General features: G+C 44.5%; 1 protein-coding gene across 3 annotated transcripts; it reads left to right on the top strand.

Annotated features, from left to right (window-relative positions):
- The first annotated feature begins 1,556 nt into the window (after positions 1–1,556).
- C8A (complement C8 alpha chain) lies at positions 1,557–20,484 on the top strand. 3 transcript variants are annotated; one of them, XR_011098714.1, is made up of 12 exons: positions 1,557–1,812; positions 3,757–3,853; positions 4,800–4,944; positions 5,851–5,995; positions 7,511–7,700; positions 9,228–9,428; positions 10,679–10,919; positions 14,807–14,935; positions 15,694–15,851; positions 17,919–18,141; positions 19,714–20,105; positions 20,169–20,484. XR_011098714.1 is itself a non-coding variant. In XM_068689777.1 (12 exons), the coding sequence occupies exons 1-11, from the start codon at positions 1,694–1,696 to the stop codon at positions 19,863–19,865; spliced, it is 1,800 nt and encodes a 599-aa protein (XP_068545878.1). In that variant the 5' UTR covers positions 1,557–1,693; the 3' UTR covers positions 19,866–19,886; positions 20,169–20,484. The 3 variants fall into 3 exon arrangements, 2 of the variants coding, with proteins under 2 accessions (XP_068545878.1, XP_068545877.1); XM_068689777.1 differs by having other exon boundaries at positions 19,714–19,886; XM_068689776.1 differs by having other exon boundaries at positions 19,714–20,484.
- The last annotated feature ends 4,431 nt before the right edge of the window (positions 20,485–24,915 follow it).

Raw genomic sequence — 24,915 nt, 5'->3', positions numbered from 1 at the left:
GCATTGCTAAGACCCTTCTTTATTGTTCTCGGTGACATGCAGAGGGGTTACAACATGTAACAGGGAGGTAACGGTGGGTATCGCTTTAGGCCAGTTTCAGTCCCCTGCTTTTCTCCCAGGTAAAAGCAATTTAGGCCTAATATTAAAAATAATAATAAATTAAAACCTTAGTTGAGTTCTTCTTGCGTAGGTGAAGAAAGGAGGTCTTTCTGAACCTATCTGAAGTACATTAGTAGGTAAGGGACTGCATTAACATCCTCCTGAAGGTCACAAAAAGGCAGTTTTCATTTCATCTCGGTACAGAGTTTACCCATGTGATACATTTCTTCTTGTTTAGTGCAGACAAGCTCGAGGGTCATTCTAAACTTTAATTACATTAAAATAACACGGTAAGAGGTCCTTTTATTTTGATAATTTACAATACCGGCTATTGAAATGAGCTTCACATTAATTTGGGAAATACACAGAGTGACACTTCTATCCCAGTCTTTTGTGAGCAGAGAACAATTCACTGTCCGCTTAATAGCCGTAATAGCCCAAGACCAGATTTTCCTACAATAATTACACTTTCTCTCAAATTTATTGAGGTTCAAGTTTCCAGTTGTCTGCTGGGAACGCTTCATTTATGCATGAAGTATCTCGGCCCTCTTAGGCAGAAGAAAAGCAGGGAGACACAGAGGCTTGTTCAAATACAAAAGTCTCCACAGATATCATTTTTTTTTCTATTTTAACTACTAATAATGTTACAGAGTCCTTCTGCACTTTTGTTCCTGCCCAGAAACCCTCAGGGGGGATTTTGAAGGTTATATGCAACCCTATGTACAAGTGGTTTTCCGATGGCTGCTTTTTCCCTTTTTTTCAACATGTGAAAACTAAATATCCTTATCTTGTGGCTATTCTCTTAATAATAAATAACCCATGGTGTTTTGCTTTGTATGGTGTTATTGTCTTACACCTGTGCACTTGCACATCCACTACTCCTGCACTGAGATCCCAGCCTACTAAAAGCATTAAAGCCACCACCTATGGACGGGTTCACACAGCAGCTGGGACAGGACAAAATTTCAGAGTGAGGGGGCATCTTCCTCACTCTGAATCAGTTTAAAAAATGAGTGTTTAGATCCCCATGTTGCAGTGACTATGTAGGACCATCCCAAAGCCCTTCTGAGTCAGGTTATAATTCCCAGTGGCTTTGGACATGGGACACTGCCTTATGGGAATGGCAAAGGGAAAAAGCTGAACTGACCTCTCCGTGATGTATCTGGACGGTACGTGTCCCTCATAACAGAATTTTGTAAGAATCTTCAATTGGCTGTGCTGGGAAGTGGCCAAAATTGCAGGTGCTGTGGGAAATAAAATGGGTTTCCTCCTTCAAATGAACTGGAGGGTACAGGGTGGGCAAGAAACATGACCGCCTTGACAGGGCCTGACTGACTTCCCTGTGGAAACAGTCAAACAGTTTAATATATTCCCTTGCCAGAAGATTGGGAATTTGTTTCCAAAAGGGCAAAGGCCTCCGGGACGTGTCCTGATTCTTCATGATCTGATGGGTGCTGTTGTCAATGATTTACCGCAGTGTGCTGCGCCGGGGGGGCTCTGCGCTTCTCCCAGCAGCACTGTCCCCGTGGCCTACCAAAGCCTCAAGCTTTTGCTTTCAGCTAACTAATAGCAACCGTTTACATATGGAAAAACAATGTGGTGGAGCCTGCGTCAGGTTTCTCCTTTGATTCTCGCTGTATGCTCGCTGTCTCTAACAGCACGTCGGGGCACGGCTGCGGCGCACGGGGAGCTGGCAGCGGCGCCTTCCCAGAGGTAAGTCTGCTTCCACCCAGCTTTACGTACGGAAACTGCGGGCCAGTCAGTCAGCCCATCAATTTCGTCTTGACTTGAGGCATGTGCACACTGTGCTCTCTGTAAACAGCTTCCAGAAAAAAAAAAATAAAATAAAATGTTGGCCGTTATCCAACCCCAAGCGAGGAATCATAATTCCTTCTTATATGAACTGTTTGCACAATGGGTTTTCTTTCACAGATGACTATTAAGCCTGCTTAAACATTTTTACCAAAATCACCGTATTATTTTGGGGCACTTGGAGTGAATTCCTTACACAGGAAGACTTACAAAGAAATATTTTTCATATTCATTCTCATAATAATTATTTTGCATTTGACAATTAACATGTGCTTGTACACAACCCAATTTTCAATCCAAGCCAAAATCATGTACCTCTATTTTTTTTTTCTCTGAACAGTATTATTAACATATACAAGTGTCATTTAAGCTTTGAAGGAAGGGGATATACAAGTTATTTTTTTCTAAAGCTACGGTGTCGTAATAGGAGAAGAGTTGGGTTTTTTGTTTGTTTGTTTGTTTTTTCCTACAGTTACTAATTTCAGGATTGTTGTAAAAGCAAATGTGATTTAGAAGGATCAAGAAAAGGTATCACTGATAATTGGAATGTGAAGACTAGGAGAAGGCAGAAGGGAAAAAAAAATCATGGTAGTGATACAGTTAATTATGTAGGCTTATTCTGATAATCCCTTTTGAAAATGAACAAAGACGAGATTTTTGATGTTTGATGAACTTATCAAACAAGGCAGAATAATGAAGAGGTAAACGTGAAATCCAGTCGAAGGTGAGCCAATTAAGTGCTTGGTGAAGTGCTGAAGGACACGGCCCACAAAACCTCCTGTCAGAGCCGGGAGGGATCGGTACGGGTGCCTCCTCCAGCGCCGTGTGTGTCTCCAGGATCCCGCTGTTCTCCTGGTGGCTGATCTGTGCCCACGGGCTCCCTGCCTGAGCCGCTGTGCCTCTCATCTGGTGGCCTTGCTGATGAATGCCCAGCATACTCCCTACCTCCGCTAATTATCGGGATTTCTCTTTGGGCTGCAGTCTTGTAAGTAAAACAGACTGCTCATTAGTTAATCACCAAAATAATGATAATAATGTTTTGGCTTGGAATAACCCCTCAAAATGCTTAGAAGGCTGTGGCAACTGGAGAGTCATTTCTTTATGCCAGAGACTGCTCCTCAAAACAAAGAAACGTGAAAATAAAGGTTGTAGGAGTGGGGACAGAAACACAGAGATACGATGACAGGGCTGGGTAGCAATATGTACGGCAATATTCAATGTATGTCCAGAGTCCATTGTAATACACAACTCTTGCCATTTTCTGTTTTTTATACTCTTTCTTTAACTTTTCCCCCTTCACAGAATCTAGGTATTTCCTTTTAGAAATAGTCAGCCAACAAATCCTCGTGGTCAGCACAGCCTCGTGGCTCGCAGCTCAGCACCATTGGTGCAGCCGTTCCCACTACTGCGTGCATGGGCATCAAACCCTGTGTGGAAAAATACTGACAATTCAGAATGGTGTAAAAAAAGTGAAATTGATTGATTTCAAACCAGGTGACAAACATCACTAATCCTGGAGTTTGTGAGGTGCTCCAGAGAAGAAAGTCATAAAGAAGTTTTTCCTTAAACCTGTCTTTTCTGGACGTTCCTTCTGTCTCTCAGGGTGTTTGGCCTCTTGTGTATGGTGTACATACATTTTATTGCAATCCAACTGTTGGAAAGGGCTAGGATCTCCCAGGAGAGCAGGAAACCAGGTGTCTGTACTAAGGGTCTACCCCAGTGTCCATTTCCTACAAAATGAGTTCCTAATGGAAGAACACACAGAGATTATTTTCTCCCTGCTGGCCTCCAACCCTTCTTAAAGCACACCTTCAAAGCCCTTAGACCACTCTCTCTTCTCCTCAGACGAAGCAGCAGAGATGTTAATTCCCCAGCTCCTGTCAACTGTCAGCTGAGCCAGTGGTCAGCGTGGACTGATTGCTTTCCTTGCCAAGAGAAAAAAGTAAGGCTCCACCGTTATGCATTCATTTATCCTCAGATGTGTCTGCAACGAGGATGTACACACATTAATTATATATATTATACATATTCATCATTCTGAAGCATCCCGTAAACTCATCCAAATATGATGGAGGTGCTCCTCTCATAGAGAGGCTCTTACTTTCCCTGGTGTAAACAGGGAATAAATTTGTTTAAGGCAGCGGAGCTGCAAAACACAAAATCAAGGCAAAAGGTGGAAGAATCAGGCCAGAATACTTGGCCAAGATTTTCCTTTTCAAATTCAGATTTAATTAAGTATCCCCTGATTCTTAATGCAAATATTCTAATGAAAAGAAATTAAAAGCAACCTTCATTCATCAGCTCCTGTTCTCAGTTTTCGATATAATTTCACATATGTCTTCATAATTCAAGAATTTATTTTCAAATACCTGACATAATTTTGCTCTCTGCTTAGTTTATATCCCTGTATTTTTGTTCCTGTGCTTATAATCAGCAAATGATTTGGCTGTTCTCTCTCTCTCTCTTTTTTTTTTTTTTTTTTTTTTCCTGGTTTAAGAGCAGCAATCCTCATTAATAATCCATCAGAAATGTTTATGTTTCAGAATCAGCATTGCAATTAGTGTCCATGTCCATCTGAACCCATTACATTCCAGTACAAAATGTGCGATTGGAAAAAAATCTTTATTGCTTCCAAAGTATAAAATAGGAAGAGATTTTAAAAACAGTCATTCCAGTCCACCCCAAATTCACTTGTTTTAACTTTGGGCAGCTCTCCTGGGCTCCCACCTCTCTGCTGATTCTCCTCCACTTACACACAAGGCTATGCGTATGAGGACTGCACAGAGAAATAACAATTTGGATAAAAGCTATAGGTATAATTGCATTACTGCCCGTGGAGGTAATGCCAGGGGGACACGAATTAGGTGTTTCTCTCTTGTATGACCCAGCACCGGTACCGGACGCTGGTGCAGCCCGCGAGGTTCGGGGGGCAGCGCTGCGTGGGGAACCTCTGGGACGAGCAAGCTTGCCATGCTGAGGAGACCTGCACCAGAGCCCCCAGCTGCGGGAAGGACTTTCAGTGCGAGGAGACCGGTGAGTGAACGGGGCTCAGACTCCGGGTTCGGGTGGACAGACGGAGGGGAAGTGGGTCGGACATTGGTGGGACAGAATGGCATCCGCTGTGGGCAGGGCTTTGCCAAAATGCGTTCAGGCTGGCCAGCAGGATGGTGAAATGGTGCAAGAAAAATATGAGATTTCCCCCATCTTTGGGGTTTTTTAACTTTTACAAAAGTCCTTCCATGTTACATTTCAATTTGGAGTGAAAAGAAGGCATGTGTGACATGGAAAAGGTTAATTTTTCAGTGGAATAAAGATTCTAGCAATATTCTGCTCCAACAGCCGTGCTGTGCGCTCACATCCCCCTCCGTGGGCACCGGAGCTCCCCCAACACACGCTTCCTCTCCCTGAGAATAAAGCAGCTCAGTCCTGAACCCAACCAGCAATCTGTTGGGGTGAATTATTTATTTTTAGCCATTCCCAGCTCTGAGGACTGGGATGTGATACGGCTGTGCTCGGGACGTTTGGCTCACCTTGGCAGATCTTTCCTTTTGCATGAGCGGCTCGAGCTCCCACCTTGAGCATGTCATGAAAATCCTAATGAAATTTAGCAATGCACAGCAGCTCCGGGGGCAGCTCCTCAGCTGGAGCATGTCATTGCTGCTCCACCACTTCCCTCCATGACTGCCATGTCAGGGCTTTCTCCTCACCTCCAGAAATTATAAATAAATAAATAAATAAAGTCCTTTTGGGTTGTGATTCCTGCAAACAGCTGTTCTTGCGCTATGGTTATTGCAATAAGCTCCTGATGGAGCAGTGCAGTGTCCAACGCACAGCGTGGCTTCCTGTGGCACTGAAATATGTGTGCAGAGCAGCAAAATCAGGCTGCCAAAAAGTTCTCCTGAAAGCAGCCAAGGGATCTCCTGTCCCTACGCATTCTAGGTCGCTGTATTAAACGACATCTTGTGTGCAACGGTGAGAGAGACTGCAGAGATGGGTCTGATGAGAATAACTGTGAGGATGAAGATATTGAAAGCCCCTGTGAAGACCTGTTCCCAATCCCAGGGTCTGAAAAAGCAGCACAGGGGTGAGTAATTAATCAATAGCTGCTACTCTAGCAAGCAAAGCAAGAGGAAGATTTTCATATTGCTCCTGCTTAGAAAGAACAGTACTCCATGAATTAATACCGTGCTGTGCAAAACCCAAAGGAGAGTGTCCATCCCACACAGCCATGGGTAGCTGTGCCAGAGGCTGGAGGGCTCAGCCCAGCTCTTATTCCAAATTCTCCTCAGATTTACTGCCTGACCTTGGCCTCTCTCAGACACTCGGTAGTTGTGTGTACCCTTTATGCTCAGGTAACAATATATCTCAGTTCTCTGAGTCCTTTCCATAGCTGATAGAAGCAAATATTAAAGGAAACAGTAGGTGTTGGAGGTGCAGCATTCTGGTGGCTTCCAGTTTTATGGAGAATGTTTGGCTCCAGGATTTAGGACTTTGGAGTATATATTGAGGGCAGAGAGCCTGAGCACCAAATGGAAATAAGCTGAAATAAGTATTTCTATGCATGAAAATGTTTTAGGCTATTCAGCTTCCAATTTTAATTATGCAATATAGAAAAGAAGACTGGCATGAATTTAAAGGCAAATTTCCTATTGTGAAATTTTTGTTTTAAATCCTGTGTCCTAACACAACCGCTTAGTTTCATTTGGAGAGCATGAGCTATGGTATGACAATGCAACCACTCATTGGATAATTCTTCTATCCAACACTCTCCTGAGTCAATGAGATAAATGCATCTCTGGCCCAGGGCCTGGGAAAGTCCATCAAAAGTTTTTCAAGACATCTATTAATTTGCAGTCAGCACCACATTTAATACTGCTCTCTGATTTGTTTTCTCCGCAGAACACACAAAAGCAATAGCATTTACTATCCTGGTCTTAAAGATGATTCCCTGTTGTGAGGAGCAATGCTGCTGTCTAGTTTGAATAATGCTTTCATTTTGAGCCATCGAATTACAGGGAATATTAAGTAACAGGCGGGATTTGGGAGGGCAGCAGCTGTGATGGCTGGAAAGCAGGAGGAGAAAGGCGTGAGGAAATAATAAGCAAGTGACTTGGCAAAACAGGAGGCTTCAAGTCTAGGGAGGGTGCTAACTCCACTGAGAAATGAGACCGCTATTAAAAGGAAGGAGATGAAATTAAGATAGGAAACAATTACAGAGGCTGCCAGGAAACCCTTTGTGGTAGGGAGATGCATCAGGCTGTGAAAGCCTTGCTGGGACTGGAGAAATCCCAGTGCTGTCGGACTTTCACAACTGGACTCGCGGGGATGGACTGGACAATTAAACTGACTTCTTCCATCTCTAGGATCTGAGTCTGAAACAATGCCTCCTGTTAGCTTTGGGAAGGAGACAGCAAAGAGAGAGCGCAGACCCAAACCTCAGGTTATAGTTGCAATCTCAGTTCTAAGCCAGAGACCTGAGTATAGGTTACGTGCAGTGCCGTAGTGTCAGGAGAACAGGAGAACGGGAACAGTGTCTGTTGGGAAAAAAAAAAAAGAAAAAAAAAAAAGGATAACTTCCTGAATGTTATTTCTTTCAAAGATACAACATCCTAACACAGGAGGAGAAGCAGTACGTGTACGATCCCAATTTTGGGGGGGGGCACTGCGAGTACGTCTACAACGGGGAGTGGCGAGAGCTGAAGTACGACACTGCCTGTGAACGCCTCTACTACGGGGACGACGAGAAGTATTTCCGCAAGCCTTACAACTTCCACGTGTACCAGTTCCTAGTGAGTACCTCGGGTGGTCAAATTCGGCAATGTTTTCCCAGCTAAGGGCCTGATGTGTCATAAAGCTATTGTGCACATTTTATCGGGGAGAATTCGCTGTGTGTTGTCTTTCAAGGCACCTTCCTCCGGCTGTCCCCAAGACAACAGGCAATCGGTGATATAAATGCAGTTTTATGGCACATCAAGGCACTAACCTGCTTTATCACCCAGGCATCCCCACTGCTTATTCTGGCCTAGTCAGAGCCAAGATAAATGTTTTTTTACTAAATTCTGCTATTAATGAGCTGTAGAGCTTGCGCGAGCCACTTGCCTCTCCAGGGATGAAATTGGCCATGTGTAAAATAGGAACAATGCTACCAGTTCAATCTTTGGAAGCATTTAAGTCTATGGCATGGCTACAAGGGACATAAATCTGAATTCTGAGTGAGACAAAGATCCCAAAAGCCATCACAACATGTATCACAACACCTGTGTGCTTTGGGGTGGCATCTGACTTTGGATGTTTGAAAATGAACCTAGCAGAGGGGGGACTTAAGCTGGGTGTCCCGTGTCCTAAGTAGGAGCTGTGGCCTCGCTATTAAGCATCTGTCATGCTTTTTTTTTTTTTTTTTGCAATGGATGAATGAAATAAATATTATTCCAAGGCAATATTACAGCTAAAAGTCCAATGTAATAGACTCTCACATGCTCACCACAGGCAGAATTCCTTAGTCCCCAGTTGAACCCAGACAGACCCACCACACCAGCAATGTTTTCTTCCCTCTTTTACCTGCTGCTGCTGGTGGAAGCACACCTGTACCACAGATACATGGGGAGGGATGCTCAAGAATATCTCACATCTAGGCTGACTTTGGAGTTTGTACCTGCCTGGGTCTAGGAAGACACTCACGACCATGTGAGATGCCATTTTGCAGTGTTGGAAAATTTATCTGGCTTTTTATAGAGATGGCAAATGGCACAGCCCAGACTCGGCAAGGCTGCTAAATTCCACGTGCTGGCAAAGCAGAGCTGTCAAGGGAAAGGTCACTTCTCTAAAACAGGCAGAACAATGTTTATTTTTTGATGTTGCCCTCGTAAGTGTCTGGATCACCGCTGCTGAATCTTTTTCCTAATAAATTCATCCAGAAGCAGGCAGGAGTGGAAAAAAAATCACTCCAAATAGTCAGGATTTGGCAGAGCTGCAGGGAACTGGAAGGAGGGCTTTATAATGGAAAGTGTCAAAGTAGCTTACTAGACACTGTTACCAGATCTGCCTGTAATGGCATTGCTTTCTGGGGCTAACCACAAACCTTTCCCCTGTCTGGAGATACATGACATAAAATGCATGGCTTTATCTGCATCTCTCACATATTTCCAAATTGAATGGCTCACGACTGAATTCTTTATTCTGTGTTCACTGAAGTCAGTGTTGGTGCCATCAGGAGCATCACTGGCCTCAAGGAAGGTTATGATCTGCTCCTTAAAGAAATATTGGTTAAAAAGGAAGGAAAATGCCTGAAAAATTAATGTGTGCTCCTTTCACTTTAGGCTCATGCTGATTCTGGATTCTCTTTTGAGTTTTATGAAGATTCAAAAGGTCTGCTTAATGCTGTTGGAAGTAGTAAAAGCAGAGGAGGTGGTTTTACCTTTGGGATTGGACCTAAATTAATACCTGTAAAGCGAACCTTTGGCTTTTCTTTATCACGTGGCAAAGGATCCCTGAAGAATTTCACAGAATACAATTCAAAGGTAAAAAAAAAAATCAGCGACGCGTACACTCCAATCATGTCATCTGTGCATTGCATGGTCTGGCTGTAAGTTACGTCTGTTTATTCTCTTAATTGCATTTTTTAACACATAGCAATTGTACCTTAATTTGTTCGTGTAATTGCAAATGTATGATCGTTAGTAATCCTGTTTGTTGTTCTTATTACATTTTAGCAAACAGGGAGTGGGAATAAAATTGAATTACGAAGTACCACAACACATGTCATCTCACCCCATCCTGTTTCATGGCTACGTTAAGCACATAAATAAAAAATGTTTAAAGTGACGATGAGGGAGGAGGAAATATCAAGATGTTGATCAAAACAGTTTTCCTCGGGGAACGATTTCCAGTAGCAAATATATCTTGTTCCAATTAATACAAGCTGCCTTATGATAGGAAAATATGTTATTTTTGAAAAAGGTTAAAAAAAATGTTATTAAAAAAACAAACAAAAAAAAAGAGCTTCCATTAAACAGGTTTATTTCTCATGAGTTTACATCATGGAATAGCTGTGGTGCTTTTTCCCTTCTAATAACATGAACACTGGTATTTCCCACATATACCATCCTTGTCTTCTCTTCTTTCTTGGCTGCTGACAGCAAACAATACAGAATAATTACTTTGATGGTGTTCCGAGTTGAAATGCCCTTAAAAGCCATTTGAAATTGGCACCATTAGAGTATTTACTGTGCACTTGTCTAGACTCACACGATGTTTGCAGCTGAACAATGATCAATTATTGGAGAAATCATTTAAGGGGCTGGTCCTGTTGCACTGGCACCTTGCCTGGGGCAATGGCCAGTCTAGAGGAGAAGCCATGGAGCTGGTGGTAGAACAAGGAAATCCCCCTGGGTCAGCACCTTCCCAGCCAGGGAATCCCCCTGCTGCTTTGTCCCACATCACTGGTCAAGGCTGCCAACAAATAAATAAATAAAAGAAGAAGAAAAAAAAAAAAGGCATAAGCAGCATGGAAACAAAAACCAGAAATAGCAGAAATTTGCACATCAATAAAAAACCCAAAGCACCCACACCATAACTCTGCCCTCCACACACAAGAAAAAGACATTGAAAAAAAGAATCGTCACTGATTTCTTTTGAAGTTGGCCTGTTTTTCAAGCCCTCAACATACAGTGACAGTTACAGATTCAGGTTTTCCTCTGCAAACCAGCCTAGAAATTACTTTTTTTTTTTTTTTCTTCAGTGAATATTGATTGGCAGTCTTTGCCCACAGGATGTTGGATTCATTAGAGCTGTGACCAAGGTGCAGACAGCCCGTTTCAAGATGAGAAGGAACAACATCGTTTTGGATGAAGACATGCTCCTCTCCCTGCAAGAGCTTCCAGACACATACAACTATGGCATGTACGCCAAATTTATCGACGACTACGGCACCCATTTCATGACATCCGGCACTATGGGAGGTGTCTTTGAGTACATCCTTGTTGTTAACAAAGAGGAAATGAGACGACAAGGTTAGAATAATGCACAAAATTCTCTGCTCACAACTTTCTGCTCTAAACCAGGCATTTCCCACCATGGAGTGGGTCCAGCCCACCTGAATAATTCATCTGGTTGCTCCCCACACCCACCATTTCCCTGGGCCCTGGGAGGGTGGATACTCATCAGCCTCTCCTTGCCAAGGTAGTTGGTGTGTCCTATTATGTGATAGGCAACAAAATTGCACAGTTGGCATGGGGTACAGGTATCCATGTGCTCTTTATGAGATGAACGCACAACTCACTGCATAGCAAGGGAGAAGCTCAAGTGTCACAAACTACTTCCCGAGCTAATTTCAGAAGAATCTGGGTAATGTTTTTATAGTTTAGGAAGGAATCTGAATAACTTTTTCTCCCCTTTTTTCAATGTTGTTTACTAGACTTCTCTAAACTTCTCTCACTGCTTATAATCTTTGTTCTGGCTATCCTTATGAATGCTCAAAGACTGCAAACTCAGCCAGAGTAAAGAATAATAGCCCACTGATGTTTTAGCATCCTGGTAGTGAGAGTTTCAATTTTCAGTAAATGGAAATAACGCTTTGCACTTGGCAATACCACTGCCACTTTACTCTGGTTAGTGTCATATCTGAAAACTAACAGAGCTCTGTTAGCTCCAGTTCTCAACAAATTAGAGTGTATGAGGCTGGAGAGCCATACTCCTAAATCTCAGTTATATGAAATATCCGCTCCAGATATCTGGACTACAAGAATAGCCATTACTGGAGAGCTAAAGCATAGCATTTTTCCTAATCAAAAACATAAGATGCAGAACAACAATAATGCGGTACTTCAGTACGCTAACCAGATTGCCGACTTTTGCAAAGGTGTTGACAGTGCAATAGATCCCACTTTGCCTAAACATAATCACCCGGATCTTCTGAGGGTAACTCCACCTTGGTAACTTCAGGATGAATGTTGATGCAAAAGAAAATTGTGACCTTGGACAGCAGGTGTAAATTGTCACAGTTGGTGCAAATTGCTATAATTCCATTGATTTCCATGAGTCTGCCCCAAATTCTGCCATGGACCTTCCAGTCTGAAATGGTTTCATACCATCAGTACTAGGATAACTCCACAGTGAGTGTTAATCATGCCATTTTTTTCCTGTGAGCAACTAACTACCAATTGAGAGAATTTTCATTAAGTCCCTGAACTACTAATGTTTGGAAACATGATGCCTCTTCAAATCATTTATTCACTTTGAAGAGTGAGTGATATAGAACAAGAATAACATCTTGGCAAGCAAGTCTTCAGGAAGCAGACTGCCAATTTCAGAGGAAGAATGAATCAAGAGCATGTGGAGGGAAGCTATTATTTTACTTTATCTTGTGCTTGTTGTGTATCTGAGGAGATTTACTGCTACAAGATGCCCTCTTTTAGGAAAGAAGGATGATGAAATTCAGCAAAAGACAAAAACGTGCCCCAGTAGAGACACAATTTTCATTCTAATGTAGCACATTTGTATAATTTTCATCTAACTCAGACTCTGCTAGAAAGTCCACATTTGTCAAGTCAGAAAATGTCTTTCCATTGGCGATCACCACCATGTTTGAAGGCTGTGTTTGCAAGAGGATTAGCCATGTCTCCTGAGGGTTGGTCAGGATCAGGGTTTAAGTGCTCAAGTCTCACAAACAAGAGCTTCTGATAATGAGATGGAAGCTCTGCAGATGCCTGGAGATGTATTGCTGAGCCCCTGCAGGGCTGAGCAGCACAGCACCAGCTTCAGATCCACCCATGCATCCTGAGAGCCCCACCTAGCCCAGGAGGCTATGTGTTAAATGCTTTGGAAGATAAAATGCTCCTTTATTTTTAATTTTTCCCTAGACTGGTGTCTAAGCCAGACATGTCCAGGGGATAAAGTCCCCAGGCTGAGTTGTCTCTAAATGAAAGATACCTGGGGGTCACTGAGAATCCAGCTAGGCATAGGCATGAGCTGGATGTTAAGCATATGGGAAACTTTAATTTTGAAAACGAAGTCACCTTCTGGGTTTGGACACCCAGGAAGAGACCACAACCCACTTGTGCAGCATTTAGGATGGCAGTTCTGCAGCCAGACCTGTTTCTAGCTTTCAGGCTGCAAGGGCTTCTATGGATGTGGTCATGAGTGAAATAAATACATATGTCAGAACGAGGTCCCTTGTTGCTCTGCCATCAATATTTTTCATTACTTGTTTTTAAAATAGATTGTTATGGTTCTATTATTTAGCAGAAAACAGTATAATGTGTTCACACATTACAAGAACATTTATGGGAGAAACATTATGCTCAGAGTAAATTAGAAAGAGTCTTCATATATTCTGATTAATTCAAAATGCAGCAGTAAATCTTATCACTTGAGCACATTCAACTATCGCAAATTATATCTTATAAAAAACTATCAGGGCTCCCCCCTCAAGTGCCAATATTTTCTATGACCACCCTTTTGCAGTGATAACCACTTTTCATTTATCAAGATCTGATCTTGCTGCAACCAATAGCAAATTGTATTGACAGACCCTTGCTGAACATAATTACTCAACAGGAACCATGGCAAATCAATTAATCAGGGTGTTCCTCAAGTTTAATTTTATGGCACTCCAACACCAAGATGAGCAATCACTCACGGTGCTTTGGGTGAATGAACTTTACCCACTGCATTTACAACTGTTGAACAGTTTACTACGAGTAATTGAGTGCTACACATTTAATCTTCCTCAAGGGGCCCATTTTGCAACGGGATGTAATTCCCCATGAAGTCTCGAGCACGCTTCAGGTCCCACCTCTTTGGCTCCAGGACTTTCCTGGGACACTGAGCACCTTCTCCAAGCCAACGAGCAGCCCCGTGCCCACACAGCTCCAGCTGGCCTCTCCCACAGAGCGGGAGCTACAGGAGCTAATTAAGATCAGGGTCTTAAATACGAGCAAGATGAGGCACTGATCCCTGGTACTGGGTGAGGCAGAGCAGCTCGGCACTCTGGGTCCAGCCTCGATCATTAAACTGCTAAGCCACGATGCACAAGTCCTGCTGACCTCCGCGCCTCCCTTCCAACAGGGTGGTATTGATCGCCGGGCTGCTTTGTAAATCACTTTAAGATCCTCTGACAAAAAGAGCAACGCGAACGTTACCTATTACTTACAATACCTGTATTTATTGAAATCAATGGATTTTTTAACTATTCCAGAAGACAGCCTTATATTTGCAGGAGGCTGAAGTGTGTACAAAAAACAAAAACAACCACAAAACAGGCTGTGTGAAATATGCGCATTGCTTACCTTGGTGAAGCCACCTCGTTAGCTCGCTTCTCCCCTCTGCAGTCACTTCATGGGTCTCCAGTTACAAATTCGGGTGATGTATGCGGCAGTGCTGGTGGCAGCAGCACAGCAGCGTGCCGCAAGGCTTTGCAGCTCTCAGCACACAATACTTTTGCAGGTTGCTACTCGAAGATGCTACTTAAGCTGCTAATACACGGGTCAGACCCTCAGTTTAGGAAATTAGCTAGGATCCGTTGATTTCAACTGCTATTCCCAGCTTTAGTTATGACTTAGTCTGTGGAAATGTTTTTATTTTTAAATAAATAGGCTGAACAATTAAATATATGCTTGAAACCCTGCATTAAGATATTCAGTTTCTTCTAATACTTCCTAAGAAAACCACTTTATGTCAAGGAAGTTTCCCTATTCACTTGTGCAGTAGGCCCAGCATACCTCAATAAAAGTTTGGCTTTGCCACTACAAGACTAAGGCCTGTCTTCTGCCATGGAATAATTCTTCAAGTTGCAGACCATGCAATTAGATGAGTATTTTCTTAATAGACATGAAAGATACCAGGAGGAAAATGAACAATACGAGCCACTGCTTTTACTGGTCTTCTTGTTGTTTTGCAGAAATTCACTCTGAAGACATCAAGACCTGTTTTGGCCTCTCAACTGGTGTTTCGTTCGGCAAGGATGGGCTGGACGTGGGAGCATCCGTGTCATACTCTCAATGTGATAAGAAAAAACTTCTGGACGGGGGTACGCTGGGGAGATAGGTCTGTGGCCACTGGGGCAGGGGCAGAAGTCGGGTTACACTGGGGTGTGAAAAGGGTGCTCCAGTCCATCCTCAGGCACAGCTCAAGCCCAAAGGTGGGACCAATATGTCTTCAGGGCCAAGTCCCCAGCAGTACTGGCTCCTCTTGAAAGGAACTGGAGTTACATCGTCTGGACAGAAATGCACATTGCTGGGTGAGTGGGTGACTGGGGAGCTCCGGTCCCTTTAGCAAGCCCAGGCCAAGAGTGAGGAACCTGTGAGAAAACACTAAAATCAGGTCCGATTCTCCCCCAAGCACACCCGGGGAATGTCTTGTGGCTCTGGGCCTTCCTGCATGTGTCCCATGTGCCACCAGTCTGGACCAAACACATGGCAGAGCCCCAGCTGGTCCCAACACTGGTCCAGAGAGGGCAACATCGGTGATGATTAAAGTCAAATCTGGCCATAAAAAGTACTCAGAGAGGTCAGGAAGCTACCAATGTAAATCACTTTAACCAGTGATAACCAGACACAAAGGCTGGGGCCGTGCAGGACCTTTGGGCTGCAGTGTTTTAGGGCATTTGGGATGCTAAACTCGTCACCCATTGCCTTGTACAAGGCTGAGGGGGAGGCAGAGCACTCATCAATGTGGGGAGCACAGCATTGTGCCTCTGGTAGCCCCCCTTGTGACTGATCTCACCTCAGTTTCCAGAGTAGGTGTGGAAATTGTAACTAAATATATGGGTGTAATTCAACTTTTCAGATGAGAAGACCCACAATGCCGTCGTGGAAGATATTATTCCCCGGATTAAAGGTGGAGATACTGCTGGCAGTGGAGGGCTCTTAAACAGTTGGGACGGCAACATGTATCGTCGCTGGGGAAGGTCATTAAAATACAATCCTGCTATTATTGATTTTGAGGTAAGGCTTTCTGCAGTTGAAGAAACTCTGCCGCTATAACGAATGAAAGTGTAGTCGAGCAGATCATTTCGTATTTTTATTGTGATCCCATCACAGAACAAGATTAAATGTAATGGGCCACTGATCTAGTAACCTCTTATTCATTTCACAATGGGGAGTACATCTCCCACCGACAGCATCAGCAGGGAGACAGACAAGGAGCTTAATGCTGGATTAGTGCCGAGTTAAGTTTTTGATGTGTCCCCAAGCAGCTTGCCAATGAACGGCTCTCCATAGTTGCAGCCATCCCCATTATTCTCCGTAATGCTCCTGCCTTCCTGTATAAGCAGGGGGCTCGTGGGGGAGGCAGCCACCCCCCCACTGAAGGCTTTGCACAGATGCTGCCCCTCCACTGCACCTGCTTCAGAGACACAGTGGCTCTGCCTGACCTCTGCACACCACGGTGGGTCTCGCTCTGGGTGCCTCCAGGAGTTTATGGAGGAGGGGACACCACTTTCTTAGGTGGGTCCCGTCTCTCCATGCTCCACTAAGAGGGTCTGCGGTGGTTGAAATCAGCAAAGTTCTCTTCCTGCCTCCTATTTTATTGGATGTCCCATAAAATGGGAAGGTCACTGAGGCATCCCACGGGGCTTTGTGGTGTGAGGGAAGGCCCTCAGTCATGGCACAGATGCACTGCCATAAATGTCCTTCTCATCACCAGCTGTAGGCACACAGCTGAAAAGCCAGACAGTGGAAGAAAGGTGATGGGCAGGTGGAATTGGGAATGATCTGCGTTGTTGTCAGGAGAAATGGGAATCTTTCTGGGCAGCGCCCTGGTGGCAGAAAGGCCAGCTAAAGTACAAGCGCTCTCAGTTACAGCTGAACGCATGCTGTGGGTTATTCACCTTTCTTCACAAGTTCCCATCAATTCTGGGCAAAGCTTACTGCAGTTTTCCAGTAAACCACATGCTGACCTCTCTGTTGGCTGCTTTTGGAGCTCAGCAACCTCTGTGCAACCAGCAGCAGTTCAGGCGGCTGATAAACGCCCACGTCCACTTCAGCCGCTCTTATCTGCAGCTCACGCTCGTTTGATAAACAGGTCTGTGCAAATATGTCTAAGAGCCCTTCCCAAAGCCTGGCTGGCCCTCCCCACAAATCACTCCCCATGTGCTTGTGCAATGAGGTGATGCCCAGGACTGCCCTGGGACCACTGTCTACCAATTCCCAGCCAGGCACACCTTGGATATATAAATATGTCCTTGCATCAGCCTGGAGTTCGCAGCTTTATCGTTCATTTTTTTTACTGGTAAAACTGGAAGGGCTGAGATTTTTCAACCTAAACACAGCTGAATGCTTAAAACACCCCAAAGAGCCACATTTTGAAAGGCAGAACGGCGCCACCAGCGTTGGGGCCTGCTGCCCTTCGGCTAATCCAATCGATTCGATATAATAGGTTGAAAGCAGAAGCCAGGTTACAATTACAGTTGTCCACACTGGGCTATTTTTGTTGAATGGTATATAAGAATTGCAATTTGCCACTGGAAATATTACAAGCTGGTCATATTTTTAAAGCAGTAGATGGCTCAGTATTACTTCACTGCAACAAAGGGTAAAATGTAGGCAGGTAAAAGTCTCCATGCTGTGCCTTTACTGGATCGTTCATGATCTGGTCACCATTAGTGGCAGGTTGGTGTTAAGTTTTGATGATACCCACTGTCCAAATCTCTTACCTACACATTTTGTTTCAAAAAGGGAAAAAGCATGAGAAAATCTCTGACATTATGGTAGCACTAAGAAACTAATCAAAAAATGGGCTTTCTGGGGTGTTTGAATTTATCATTTGGGTCCACACTGAACTTCCAGAGCAAGCCAACCCTGCAAAAACCCCTAAGATAGGAAGAGGTTTGGTTTCACACTGGGATCTATCAGTGGTAATGTATTTTCACGGTGTACATGGAGCTGTCAAGGAAGACAAACACGCTTTTTCTCAGCCCCGAGCTCATCCAGCGACCTCCCTGCTCCCTGACTGCATCCTGGCAACACCAGATGAAAACCCCAAACTCCACTTTTTGTCTCTGTCCTGCACAGCTGCAACCCATCCACGAAATTCTCCGCAGGAGCGACCTCACCAACATGGAAACCAAGCGGCAGCACCTGAAGCGGGCTCTGGATGAGTACTTGCAGGAGTTCAATGCCTGCCGCTGTGGACCGTGCCAGAACGACGGCGAGCCCATCCTGGTGGGCGACACGTGTGTCTGCCAGTGCCAGCTGGGGTACGAGGGCCATGCCTGTGAGCAGAGCAAGCGCCCAGGTAAGGCCCCGGTGTGAATGAGACTGTCACCCGGTCCCTGATGACTGACATGGCACGTCCTGGGCACAGCGATTCTCTGGAGCACTTGGGGCATCCCGATGTGGATGCCTGCTGCAAGGGCAGGAGTGCAAACCCTGGCAGGCAGGAAAAGAAGGGAGGCTGAAAGGGTCAGACTACGTGGCTGGGAAGTGATGCTCCAGTGAAGTGCCACCAAAACTGAAGTTTTGGCCAAATTGCCAGGCTTCCCCTCAGACAGGGAAACATTTTAATTAGAGGCAACTAATCTGGGGAGAGGGGAAAAAAAAAAAAAAAAAGTGACATCCCCAAGTAACAGGCTTTTATTTATGCTTTATTACTTTATGTTCTGTTCTAAAAAATGAAATGGGTGGCAATAAAAAGCTAACCTCAGAACATGGTCTTTTGTTTCAAAAAAGTGCCAGGGTTATTTCTAGACATTTGTGTCCTGATTCATGATGATGAAAATTTCCCAATCTCAGCACTTGAAGCTGGCAGGAAAATAAATAAATAAATAAAAATAAAAATAAAAATTCATCCTCAGACCAGTTCCACCAAGCAGAGCTCCAGGCCTTCAACTATGTGCTCTTACTTAGGGTCTCACCATTGGAAAATCAAACCTGTGATGAGATGAGTAAGAGAAGAGCTGGGTAGATGGTATATGAAACTGAACTCAAAAGCACTGGTTCAGTGACTCAAAAGTGGGTTTCTTTAAAAAAAATTTTCAAAAAAAACATAAAATCTGAAGTTCTTTGAGTTGTCTCCAAATCCAAGGAATCTGCCTGAGATGAGGTACATAGAAAGCTTAGGACCCAGGTGAGCTGCTCTGACCATTGTTGCTTTTAGCAGTGCTGGGGGGAGCTTCCAGTTTACAGGAAAGGAAGCAGATTTTTAGCTTCAAGACTCATGTAAGACCAAGAGCAGTTTTGTAAAGACCAACGTTTCAGCAGACAGAAACCCCAGCGTTTCATCCAGCCCTAAGTAAGAGCACACAGATCCATTTTTACTGTCTGGATTAATAAAGTGCCCAAGCCAGGAATGAAGGCCAGTTGAGTAAATAAAAAACGACAGTAAATGACAGCCATCAAGCACTCCCATCATTCAGGAGTGCCACCATGATCTATAGTATCGAACGCTTCTGACAACTCAGTCTGTCCTGTAATGAAAAAGCCTCAAAATGACCTGTCTCCAAAGGGACAGGCAGACTTTTCAGAACAGCTCCATGACAGTGACATTAGGAGACATTTGTCCCTCTGCCTTACTTGGAGGTGGGAAAGTTAGTGCAGAGAGAGCCACCAGCAGCCCTTTGGGAAAGGGAAGTCAAATGGCAGCTCTTCAGAGGAGGAAAAGAAAGAGTTTGCAGTATGTTTTGTTTTGTTTTCCTTTGTTTTGCTTCATTTTGTTTTATTATTTTATTTTATTTTATTTTATTTTATTTTATTTTATTATTTTAACTTAATTTTACTTAATTTTATTTTATATTTTGCTTTTATATATATGTATTTTTAATTTTACTTTATAGTTTGGTTCAGCCTCTTATTCAATATGCTTTTTCAGGCACTGGGACGAGCGGGCGCTGGAGCTGCTGGTCGCCCTGGGCTCCCTGCCAGGGGGGCTCGAGGAGGCGCACCCGGCAGTGCAACAACCCTGCCCCGCAGCACGGCGGGGCACCCTGTGTGGGGACGAGCGTGCAGAGCAAAGCGTGCTAAAATCAGCACTGCTCCCCAACGGTACGTGCTCAAGGTGTTTTGGTGTCTGTGCTGGGCAATAAATACAGCGGGCATAACTCTGCAACTGAATTACGCTGGGGACAAATCATTGCATTTAGGCACGTAGGGGAATGAGCTGGATTTGCTGTACGAAACCCAGCTGCTGTCCAGACAAATTGCTCGGGCTGATCGCGTGCATGCCTGGCTGCATGCTGCTCTACCAGTGCTCTGGTTGGACAAGTCCACTGGTGTCTCCACTGGGTCCTCTGGTGTCCCCACTGGGTCAGCTGGTATCTCCAGCAGGTCCACTGGTGTCTCCACCAGGTCTGCTGGTGTCCCCATTGTATCAACTGGGGTCCCCATCGTGTTAACTGGTGTCCCTACTGTGTTAACTGGTGTCCCCACCAGATGCACTGGTGTCCCCACCACGTCACAGCCATGCTGCCAGGACACAGGAGGTGGTGGAGAACCAGCACAGGAGGCTTTGCTGCTGCGTGACCACGGGGCTCTTGCTGCTCATGAAATACATTTACTAAAACTGTTTACTTAAGTAAGCTTCAGTCGCAGAAATTTTTATGTTTGCCTTTGGAAAACAAATTAAAAGCCCACGATCCTTGCATTTTTATGCAGTTGGTATTGACATATGTACCATGAAACTTTTATAAGTTGGCACTGTCAGATTTTTAAGTCTAGCATATTGGACAGGGCTGCGTTTACAGCAAAGCCATATGCTGATCTGTACGGGAGGAAGCTTCAGCCCAAAGACACCGAAGAGCCATTGCAAAACGCGAACTTGAACTAATGAGAAATACTACATAAATAAATAAAATAATAAATGTAGAGGCTTAAGTGAAACTGTTCCACAGAGGGTGTTCATGCACATGTGAAGGCTGCTCTTCTCTCAGATCAGTGATGGACTGAGTATGGGCACAAGGGCATTTTATCTCCCAGGCACTCAGAGCCAGAGAAGATGCTCAAGGGCTGCCTGATTTATGTTTTTTTAATTTTAAATGTAAGGTGTAAATCTCAGCACAAGAATACACATGCTATTGAACTGCATCCAGAAACTGCGGCCAGAGCCTGCAGCTCAGTGCTCTTAATGAACTGCTGCAAAAACACGGGGTGGGCAGAAGGCGAGCAGCACTTCATTTCACTGTGCTTTTCACTGCAAGGAAGGAAAGGGAAAAAAAAAAAAAAAAAAAAAAGCCCTGAGAAGGAATTAGGCATTAGGAAAAGCAACACCAGCAACAAAACCTCAAAGCACAAAAGAACACTTCTATATACATTTGAATGGAAAGAGGGAGTAGAAAGGAACCGTGGTTTAGTGAAAAAAAAATTGCTCAGCTACAGCTCTGATTCTTGGAAATGCTTGTTTTTCAACAGCGTGTCAGTAGTGATTTAGAGTCTGACACTTAGCTGATGTAAATCAGTGTAGCTCCTTCACTGCAGCTGATTTATGCTACCTGAAGATCTGGCCCCATATTTTCTTTTGTGTGCATGTTTGCCGAAAGACAATTTTTTCACTGCTTCTTCTCTTTTGCTCGAAAATGAAACTGCAGGCTGTTTTTGTATAAGAAAACAACAAACCACGTTGTCTCGAGCACCGAGATTTGATTTTTCAGTGAAAAATTACTATGACATATTTCTAAGACATGGGCAAATGGGTGATAAAACTGTGGCCTTTTTGCCAACCCTGCCTTTCCAGGTAAAGGCTGTGCTCGTCCAGAGACAAATTTGCTCCCAAGGGCTTGAATCTGATGTCTTCTATGCTGGGAAAATGCAGCGGCATGAAGCACCCATTGAACTCGGTGCGATTTAGCCCAGAGGAATGTGAAATGTGGGATCACAGCAGCAGTTTTCAGCCACGGTTTTATCAACACTCTTTGGCACGGGGCTGGCATGTTGTGTAGAAACATGAGACTGGGCTCCTATAACCACAGCTAGCTTGGCTCATGGGCTCAATTCTTACCTGCACATGGACCAGGCAGGGCTGAGGACAAATCCTGAGAGCAAATGAGTGTCGACTGGGTTAGAGAGCAGCGTGTCTCTTCTGTGACCAGTGGAAGAAGTAATCAGAGGGGAAGATGGTGCCTGGGAGGCTGGGGAGGGAGGAGGAGGCCTGTGGGAAGGGGACCTGCAGCCTCAGCTTCGGAGACCCTTCTAGAAGGATAGATGCCAGGCTGGAGAGTCGCCGACACTACAATAGGAAACCCAAGAGATTAAAGGGACGATAGCAGAGGAACACCAGCAGCCCCAAGGTTTGCTCCCAGCTCACCCAGAGCCTGGGTGTCCTCCCAGCAGCAGCTCTGGAGCAGGGAAGCTGCAGTCAAGAGGGAGGGAGAAGCTGCCTGTAAGGTCTGTTAAATAAATAATAAAAAATAAATAAATAAAAAAGAAAAAAAAAAGAAGAGAGAGAGAGATTATGAGCAATTACACATTTACAATGCCAGTCAAAGAAGCTAATATATCTCCTGCTGAAGTGGCCAGCATGAGAGCTGTGCTAGATGAGATAAGCAGCAAAAATGTACATTTCTTACTTAAACTAAAAGCTTAGAGGGTACAATAAAACACTGCAGTTCCACCCTGGCTTTAATGAATGGATTTTCCCCTCTTGCACACTGACATACATTTGATATAGTTATTTATCCTATATATTTCTTGCGGCATATTTCCCAGGAGACCTTGTTTATCTCTCTCATAAGTACATGATGGATGTATGGTGCTTTGGATAAATGGTATCACAATCAGATATTTTTATGGATATAGGCAAACTGGGTTATTAACAAAGGAAGGGCAGCGAGGAACCAGTACGCAACGGAAAATAGCAAATGATTGATGACAATACACCTGAGGTTGCAAGGTGCAGGCTCCAGATAACCAGCTAACAGGAGAGGAGATAAGGGCTGTTTCCTACCTCGGGGTCAATGTCACGCTGAGTGCCCAAACGCCTGCGTCCCTCCGAGCCTGCGATTTTACAGCAGCCGAGGATTGCCCACCAGGAGCAGCTCTGAAATTGTCGCCTCCCTTTTCGTCCAGTGCTAATGCAGAGGCACAGGAAGGAAGAAAATGTTCAGTCCTGCCCAAACCAAAAGAAACACCGGGTCCTGGAGGGTCTGGGGGGGGCTGGTGTTTGTTGTGGGGCTGCGTCGTGCCCAGCATGGTGGGACTCCGAGTCCTGCACTACTGATAGGTAAAACACAAATATCCATAATGGTAATAATTGCTGTCTGCATTTCTAGTCCTGTTGATTTACGCAAGTGGGACGGTGTTCAAATGGGGCACAAAAGGATCAGCAGGTGTAATTTGCCTTGAAAGCTGGCGGGTTTTTGGGTGCTTCCTGGGTTCTTCAGCAAGCACAGCAGAACCCTGAGCTGGCAATGTGGGGACTGCTCACACCTCCACAAGGACTCGCCAGGTTGCTTCCAACAACCTCTCTCTGTCTCTACATCCATGACTTTCTCTGTAAAGCAGATTTCTGTTCTGTATGCCCCTGGGGACCTGGGTGGGGATGCCAGGAGTGCTGATATTGTCACCAAGCTCTCCAGCCCCACCACTGCAAGGGCTGGCGGGTAGGCCGCGCAGGTAGGCCGCTGCAGCCAGTAACACCATACAGGGAGGAGCAGCTACATTCATCTGACAGGGAGGAATAGGAGCATGGGAAGTGGTTTAGAAACCCTGTGGCTACCACACAGGGTTACAAGACCCCAGCCACAGCCTAGACCACGTCCCAGCCTCATGGGTAAATGTAAAGTGTCCACCTGAGAGGAAAAGGTGGGCAGCAAAATAATCCCGGCTGGAAATGGACCCATTCCTGATGATTTTGGGGGCACCAGGAGTCGAGTGGTTTTGATTCTGGGAAAGCTGGCAGTTACAGCTGACCCAAAATACTGTTTCTGGACCTTCTTAAGCCATGCTGACCAGATCCATCACACATTGCAGCAGAAACACCTTCACAGCTTTTCCACATTTACAGAGCTCTTTTTTCCACACATCAATGGCATTAGCAGTGGCAATTGCACAGTTTGGTACTTCAGCTCTTTGTGAAGCCCATGACAAGTGAAGCACCAGTTTTTTACACATAGCAGCAGTGTGGTGGTAACTGCAAATCAGTGGTGAGACACAGGCGACAAAACCACAATACCGGACTACTGCAGGTTTAAAGAAGCCCTCATTAAGATGACTTATTTGGGCCAGGGTAGGAATGTAATAAGGGATGTAATAAAACCCATTGAGACAAGAGTCTTAGCCAGGGAACTGGGCGTACCCAGTGCAGAACATGCACACGTCGTGTCTGCAGCCTTCCCCTGCTTTCATACCTGGGTTGTTAATGCAAACTTGCACAGAAAGTGGAAGTGAGAAACACCAATAAAAGATAGCACCAAAATTTAATGTGTACCAAAATGAAACAATAAAAGCTTCAGCACAGTAATTTTTATTACCCTCCAGGTCATAATAAATGATTAGTTAGTTAAATCTAAGCACAACATCACAAGGACAAGATAAAGTGATGTTCTTTATAGGAGGCTTCTGGAGTCTATAGGCACAATGTGCAAGCCCCCCTGAAACTATACCTCAGGTAGACCATCCTGCTCATCTTAAACACCATAAAATCTTCTCTCTCCTCCTCAAAATAAATAAATAAATAAATAAAACACACAACAAAGCAACAAAGGCCAACGCCAAATATCCAAACCCAGGTACTGACATTTCAAAACATCTGGGCTTTTCTGATCAGGGGAGAGCCTTCAGGTTGCTATATTTGGCTCTGCTTCACTGCTCGTGGCAGCAGTGGAGAGATGCACCATGACCACGTGTCAGAGTGCTTTCTCCACCTTGATGGTCAGGAAAGGTGTTCAAATGTACAAAAGCAGCTCTAGTCATCTGAGAAAGTTTCTTAATCAGATCACATCAATGCTTCTCAGCAAAGAGCAAGCAACTGCGCTGCAGTGCACGTTCTCAAAGGCACCCATGAACCAAAGCACATTGGTAATCAGGGTACACTCTTGCACAGCTTTTGCAGGGACTCTTTAAAAAGCATTGAGGAATACTG

The sequence above is a fragment of the Anas acuta genome, chromosome 8 (assembly GCF_963932015.1).
Source record: "Anas acuta chromosome 8, bAnaAcu1.1, whole genome shotgun sequence".
Classification (NCBI taxonomy): domain Eukaryota; kingdom Metazoa; phylum Chordata; class Aves; order Anseriformes; family Anatidae; genus Anas; species Anas acuta.
This window is presented reverse-complemented; position numbering and strand designations above follow the sequence as displayed.